This window comes from Lindgomyces ingoldianus, assembly GCF_010093535.1.
Source record: "Lindgomyces ingoldianus strain ATCC 200398 unplaced genomic scaffold BDR25scaffold_39, whole genome shotgun sequence".
Lineage (NCBI taxonomy): Eukaryota > Fungi > Ascomycota > Dothideomycetes > Pleosporales > Lindgomycetaceae > Lindgomyces > Lindgomyces ingoldianus.
Genome location: NW_022985200.1, coordinates 221,840 through 229,534, shown reverse-complemented (window position 1 = coordinate 229,534; position 7,695 = coordinate 221,840). Strand labels below are relative to the sequence as shown.

The window sequence follows — 7,695 nt, the reverse complement described above, 5'->3', positions numbered from 1 at the left end:
AAAGTAAAGAAATACTTGCGTAAGATAAACATAGCTTTACTAAAGAAACACACTAAAAAGCTCTATAACACCTTAACCTAGCAAGAAGTAAACATACTAGCATAATTATAAACTAAAATAATATAGCTAAATATATACCTAAACTAAATAAAAGCTGTAGACTTAAACATGTGCATATATAGTTAGGCAGAAGAAACTATTTAGCACTTCCTTTTTTAATGCTAAAGATAGGACACACTTTAAATATAAATGCTTTAGTAAATAAAGACTAGAAAAGAAAACCTCCCCTTCTTTTTAAAAAAAAGGCACTAGCAGACCTAGCAGAATAGTTGCTAGACATTAACACAGTAAAGATAACAGTTAAGTACGCAATAGCAATAGGCTGCCTAGAGCAAAAAAGAAGATAGGAACCTAGAACTATAGAGACAATAGTAGGAAAGAGACGCTTAATACTAACTCTATATAACAGCAGGCTCTGCTTTACTTGCTAAGAAAAGGACTTTAAACACTTAAAAAAGAGACTTTAAGAACACTTGCTACAAATTATAATTAGAGGGATATGTAACAACTACGCTAGATAGCGGAGCAGGAGGCATGTAAGGGCTACAAGGAGTTAAGCCATCACCAAGGAAGCGCTTAGGTAATAACACACTAGTGCCCTCTAGGCTAGAGCCGGGCGTAATAAAGACATCATCATCATTATTAAAAATCAGCGTAATGCTTAGCGTCACCCTCGCCTTTTTAGCACGCGCACTTTGCTAGTAAACTGCAAATCGCGATGTGCAGCTACTAAATCTCTCTAAATACTTAGTTAAAGTTAGATAAAAATATAAAGATTTTTAACTACATAGAATAAGCAGCGCACTATAGCTTTAATAACTACTAACGTACTCTACTAGCAAGTTGCTTACACACCTAAGTTGTTTACTTTTACTAAAACTATACTAAACTACTCTTTCTACACAAATGCATTTCTATTAACGCTACTTAGACATGTTAAAAGAATGTTAGATACAGCTTATACTTTAGGCCTTTAAATAATATATAATGTTTGCAGTAGTCACACAATAGTCGGATGCGTCGTCATCATGGTCGGATGCGTCGTCACCATGACCGGATGCGTCGTCACCATAGTCATATGCATCTATCTCACCATGGTCTATTGCCAAGACTCACCCACTTATTTCGCATATATATAGACTCCTACAAAGGACTCCTCTAGCAATGAATTCAATCCAGTTCCTCATGCCTCTAGTGCTTAAGGCTTAATAGTACGAAGCAAGTCAGTTTGCGCGCGGGTACCCTGGACATCTGGAAGATTCGCTCTTCTGTACTGCCCGACAGTTTGTAGCCATTCGCTTAGCCATGCGTCAAAATCCTTGCGTGGTTTCTTTTGAAGAGCTCGGTATTGCTCTATAAGTATCCTTTGGCGATTGGAGCTGGTTGGTGCTAGTTGACGTTTGAGCGCTACGAGTTTGTTGTAGGCATCATTGTGATCCTTAATCAAGAAGTAGTGCTGGAGTGCGATTGTACGAGAGATCTCTGCGCCCATCCTAGCTAGAGATTTGCGCAGGGTCTTGTATTCTGTAATTTTGCGCTCCCATTGATTGTGGTCGGCGGTATAGCCGGATAGGTTTTTCGCATCCATTTCAGATGGTTTAGTAGCGCCGGATTGATGATCGTCGTATGTTGGTTCGACTGGTTCGTCTCCTAGTATCCTCACCTCGGCTGCTGAGAGCTCTGGGTTGCAGTATTCCCATACAAACAGCTGTTGCGCGACTGACTTTTGGAGGTAGATCCATCGGTCCCAGTCATTGGTTGTGTTGAGTAATTGTAGTCTTTGAGACTAGCATATCAGCAGAGTCTGTCATATTTATGACGTAGTTGGTTAGAGGTTGTCCTTGAGGTGGACGAGGTTGTTCTTGATGTGGACGAGGTTGTTCTTGATGTGGACGAGGTTGTTCTTGATGTGGACGAGGTTGTCCTTGATGTGGACGAGTATGTCGTTGCGGTGGACGAGCTTGTCCTTGCGGTGGACGAATATGTCCTTGAGGTGGACGAGTATGTCCTTGCGGTGGATGAGCTTGTCCTTGCGGTGGACGAGCTTGTCCTTGAGGTGCTCGAGAGCTTTGGTAGCGTGCTCAGGAGATTGTAGAGGTCGCGATTGATGCGACTGGTGAAGTAGAGACTTTGAGTCGCCTCTTTAGACCAAAAGGTCAAGATTGGTCTTAAAAGATACCTAAAGTGCTGCAAAAGAGCGACTTTGAGGTGGTAGGGCGTGACAAAGAGGTCACAATTGTACGCAGGGTGTCAAAGGAGCTCTGTTTAGTATAGGTTTGAAAACAGCTCGATTGACGAGCAAGCGATTGCCGGGCTCATAACTGTGAAGCTATGTGAAGCACCAGAGGCATGAGGAACTGGATTGAATTCATTGCTAGAGGAGTCCTTTGTAGGAGTCTATATATATGCGAAATAAGTGGGTGAGTCTTGGCAACAGACCATGGTGAGATGCATACGACTATGGTGACGACCCATCCGACCATGATGACGACCCATCTGACTATTGTGTGACTATTGCAAACATATAACGTACTCTACAGGCAAGTTGTTTACACACCTAAGTTGCTTACTTTTGCTAAGACCCTACTAAACTACTCTTCTTACACTAATGCATTCCTAATAACACTACTTAGACATGCTAAAAGAACATTAGATATAGCTTATACTTTAGGCTTTTAAATAAAATGTAACACACTTAAAGTAACATGCTACAGCTATATATACAGTCTTTTAAAAAAAATAATAAATAACTAACACACTAGATAGCTTTTATAAGCTAATTTTATAGCTAACTTATAAAAGCTAGGTAATAATAAAAGTAGGTAATTATTAAGCATATACTTAAGCTATATGTGTAAGAATTTTTCTCTTAGCTAGTAGCTGTAGCTAATATAGCTAATTCTTTCCACGCTAAGCATAATTTAGGCTATATTAGCATAAACTAGTCTAGTATATCTATAAAGTGTTATCTAAAGCTTAAAGTAAAGTTTAAGTATAAGAATAACTATAAAAAAGCTTTTTATAAAATTCTAAAGTAATTTATAGCTAGTTTAGCCTTATAAAGAATATTAAAGCTAAGTATAGCATTTAGAATAATAACATGTATAACTTTAATAAAATAGGCTTTATACTAAGCTAGATATTTACTAACTATACTTATACTTAAAACTTTACTTAAAGCTTTAGATAACACTTTATAAATATACTAGGCTAGTTTATGCTAATATAGCCTAGATTATGCTTAGCATGTAAAGAATTAGCTATATTAGCTATAGCTGCTAGCTAAGAGAAAAATTCTTATGCATAACGTACTTCACAGGCGAGTGTTACAATCCTTGCTTCGGGAAGCACTCGGGTCTGGTGGTATTCCTAGGGGGTGGGTAGGACGGGGAAGAGGGGCCAATCCGGTAGGGTGTACAGTCCTACGTACAGGCTAATGGGCTATGGAGGGGTAATAGAGTGACCAGATCGTGGTTTGCCCTGTGTGCAGCAGTATGGTGGCCGGGTCAAACAGTCCTGTTAGACAGGATTAGAGGTATATATAGTGCAAGATATACAAATAGTATTACAGCTTTTTAAAAAGCTAAATGCTACTTAGTCTATATAAAGAATAAACTAAATATTAAACACACCTTCTATAAGGTGTTTAAAACAAAAACTATATACATGTTTAAAAGGTGCTAAGACAAGCTTGCGTGAGTTCTATAAGTCTAATAGTAAACCCTTTCTGCTTAGCTTGTCCTAACTTGCCTAACTTGCTAGACGCGTATCCATCCTTGTCTTATTAGATAGTGCATTCTTCTATTATTGCAGGCAGCTGTGCTGCCTCTGTGTCCTCTAATTAGGCTATAAGCAAGCCCTGTTCTAATCCAGCTAGATTGTAGAGCACTGCTGGTGGAGTTACGCTAGTCTAACTGTAGACTGTAACACGCTGCCCCTTCTCCCTAGCGGCGTCCTTGCCGCTCTGCTCACACAACTGTGTTAGCATAGGTTTATTTATAAGGTAGGCAGCTACTTACTAGAAAGCATCTTTAACATTTATCTTTTTTAGACTAAATAGCTTATTAGTCTTGCTTGTTCTATTATTCTTATGTTGCCCTTTGTTTTAATCCTTTTTACTAGACAAAGATAAGGCCTTATAGTGCTTGCTAATCTTTAGGGTTGTCTTGCGTGTTAACTCTATTATTAGACAGGTGCGTTAAATGCGTAAAAAAGAATAACAGGTGCAACGCCTTTATATCTAATACTGCGTAGGAGTGTTTAGAGAGGGAGAGGGAGAAACTCCTTTAGTCTACAGAGGCCTTACAGGCTAAGAACTGTGTCCTGCTAAATAAGCAGCTAGCTTAGGATTAAGAGCAGCTTTGTCTATAAGGGGAAATGCTACATTAAAGCTAGGAGACACTAAAGGCAAGAGATAAGAAGTGTTCTAAACAGAATTATATTTAAAAGTTACTAGACCTGTTAGAGGCTTGTTGTGCAAAGTACTTAAAGAAGGACTTCTCTTCCTTAGACAAGATAGAAGCTCTAGAGGCAGAGGTAGAGGGTTATTCTCCTCTACAACCTTTATTAGCTAGAACTTGTCTCTAAAGGCTGCTGCTATCTAGTAATAACGCGTTAACTGTTCCTTTTAATATAGGTGCCTTATCGCCCAGCTAGTTTCTGTTAGACAAGCCTAAAGGTACGCTTGTACTAACTACTGCGCGTTCTGCAAGTTCTTAACTAGTTTCTATGTGTTCTTACTAGTAAGCTATTCTTTTTATTTTACTAGGAATTCCTTCTTATTCTTTTAGTCTTTAATAATTTATTTTACTTTATACTTAGTTTCCTTGTCTTTCTATTTTTATGCAGATAAGAGAATCTTCTTAGGTGCTTTTTTTAGTTTAGAGACGTAAAACTATAGGTGTATCTTTATATGTAAAGGAAGCTTAAGTTTGTAATTATTTTATTAAGTTTATAAGACTTTATATAGTCTTATCTTTTTCTCTGCTAGCTTTCTTAAGGGTTAGGGTATTTTAAAGTTCTTAGTATTAAGATACACATAGTCCTCTAGGTAGATTTCTAGTCTAAGCTGTTATAACTAGTTTGCGTACTTCTCTATTGCTTCTCTGCTAATCTTAGCTTCTATTACTAACTTTTTATGTATGTTTTATAAGCTTAATAACTAGTCTATAGACTTTTGTAGGTCTGTAGGTTAATTTTCTTATAGCTTATAGTAGGGGTTATATCTAAAGTTAGCTTTGTATAGAGTTTCTTTAGTTGTAGCTAACTCTACATTATTAATAGCTAGCTGCGCTATTAGGAGCCACTCTGCCTAATTATGCTAAGTGTGTAAAACATACTTCCTTAGGTATTTTTCTACTTTAGCATTTGCCCTTTCTGTTTAGCTGTCTATCTGTAGATAATAGGCTGTAGATAGCTTGTGTGTTATTTCTAGGTGTTGCATAGCTGCCTTCTAGAATTTGCTAGTAAACAATTTGTCTTAGTTAAAGATAATAGTCTAAGGGCATCTATGTACTAATATAATGTTTTGTTTTAATTTATAAATAAATTTCTTAGCTGTTATTATTTTTTCTAAGGGCTAGGTATATAGGTATTTAGTAGTTTTATTAAGTGCTACTGTAATTATATTGCACATTCTGTCTGTACCTAGTTCTTTTAACAGGGGTAAGCCTGTAATAAAGTCTATAGTAATTATTATCTATAGCAACTTTAGGGCTTTAATTAGTTGCAGGTATCTGTAGGTTTTATGTCTTTATAGGTTATTCTTATTACAGATATTACATTCTCTAAGCACTTGAGTGCACAGTTGCTTTATCTTTAGTATTTGTTGTAGTATAGCAGCCCTTAGCTTCTTCTAAAGGGTGCCTATCCCTAGATGTCTAAACATTAGTAATTTATAGTATTCCTAAATTAGGTTCTTCTATCCCTGCTTACTAGCTGTAAGCATGCAGGATTCTTCTATAGGTTAGGGTCTATTATAGACTTATTCTTTGTTAGTTTCTTTAAAGAGAGTAAATTCCTTAGTTTCTTTTTTTTTCTTATTAAAGTAATTAGGTCTGCGGCTAAGGGCATTAGCCTACTAGTTTTGCGTTCCTAAAACATGCTTAATAGTACAGTTAAACTATGCTAGTTTTATAGCCTATCTTATGTGCATTAGCAAGAGTTTCTTTACTGTTAGAAATATAACTAAGTTTGCGTAGTTAGTTATAATCTAGAATAGTTTTGCTATCCTGTGTAGCTCTGTAGCCTAGACCCTAACTGCGTTTAATATTGCTTTAAGTTCTTTGTTAGGTATGCTATAACTAGCTTTAGGCCTAGCAAACTTAGCAGAATAATAAGCTACAGGGTGCTATTTGCTGTCCTCCTGTTTCTAGTAGAAGGTGGCTCTGCTGGCTTCTAAGGATGCATTAGTGTGGATCTTAGTATCTAACTGCAGGTTGTACATTCTTAGCACTAGTTTTGCTGTTATAGCCTGCTTTAATGCTATAAACGCCTTATTTATTTATAGGGTTTAGATAAACTTTGCTATAGCTTGTTCTTTTATAGTAGCGTTAGTTAGAGGGATTGTAATTTTTAAGTAGTCTTTAATTATTTATCTAACGTACCCTATTAGACTAAGGAATCCTTTAACCTTCTTAGTTGTAGTAGGTTCTAGCTATTTAAGTACCTTTTATACTTTAGCTAGGTTAATTTTTATTTCTTTACTATTAATTATAAATTCTAAATATTCTGTTTTAGCAACATAGAATTTGCACTTAGAGAGCTGTAGGTGGAGTCTGTACTTTCTTAGCTGCTCTAAGACCTTTTGTACCTTCTGTACGTAATCTTTTAAGGTATCTTTTAAGTAGATAAGGACGTTATCTAGGTATACTAAGGTAAAGACATTAAGATATAGGTTAAGAGCTGTGTTAATAATTTACTAAAATGTTGCTAGGGCGTTTGTTAGCCTAAACAGCATTACTAGTAGTTTATAGAGTCCCTATAGAGTTCTAAACACTGTAAGCTACTTGTCTCCCTTCTTTATTCTTATTTGTTAAATCTGTTTTGTACGTTAAACTTTGTAAAGTACTAGGTTCCTTTTAGTTAGTTTATAATGTCTTATATAATTAGTAAGGGAAATTAGTCTTAGATTATGTTTTTATTTAGGGTTCTATAATTCTAACAAACGCAGATTTTTCCTCCTTTTTTTTTTGTAAAGACTACTGCTAACGCTACTAGGCTATAGCTTTCTTAGATATAGCCTTATGCTAACATCTAATTAACATACTCCTGTAGAGCCTCCTTCTGTGCCCTTGTTAGGGGGTAAAGCCTATAGGTCTTTAGGTTGTAGTTTTTTACTAAGTTAATAGCATAATTTTAGGGTTAGTGTAGTAGGAGTTCTTCTAGATCTTCTAGCGTTTTAAACATATCTTTATAATCTTTATATTTAAAGAGGATGCTGCCTTTATTCTAAATTTAAAAGATTCTAACTTATTTTACATCTTTGTTATTTTTAAGTTCTTTGTAAGAGACTTTTTTTAGTTTCTTTTTTATTATTCTTATAACCTAAGCTTCTAGCTTTTAGTAAGAGAACCTTTAAGGTTTTTTTTTCTTAGGGTAGTAACTGCTGCCTTGTTTTGCTTGTTTGTGGACTAG

At 36.0% G+C, this 7,695-nt stretch overlaps 1 protein-coding gene across 1 annotated transcript; it reads right to left on the bottom strand.

Moving 5' to 3' along the window:
* Positions 1-1,234: 1,234 nt before the first annotated feature.
* BDR25DRAFT_378892 (uncharacterized protein) lies at positions 1,235-1,831 on the bottom strand (the record flags this gene model as incomplete). The annotated part of the gene is made up of 1 exon (XM_033697577.1): positions 1,235-1,831. A coding segment is annotated over one exon (573 nt), but the record flags the coding sequence as incomplete, so codon positions are not given.
* Positions 1,832-7,695: the final 5,864 nt, after the last annotated feature.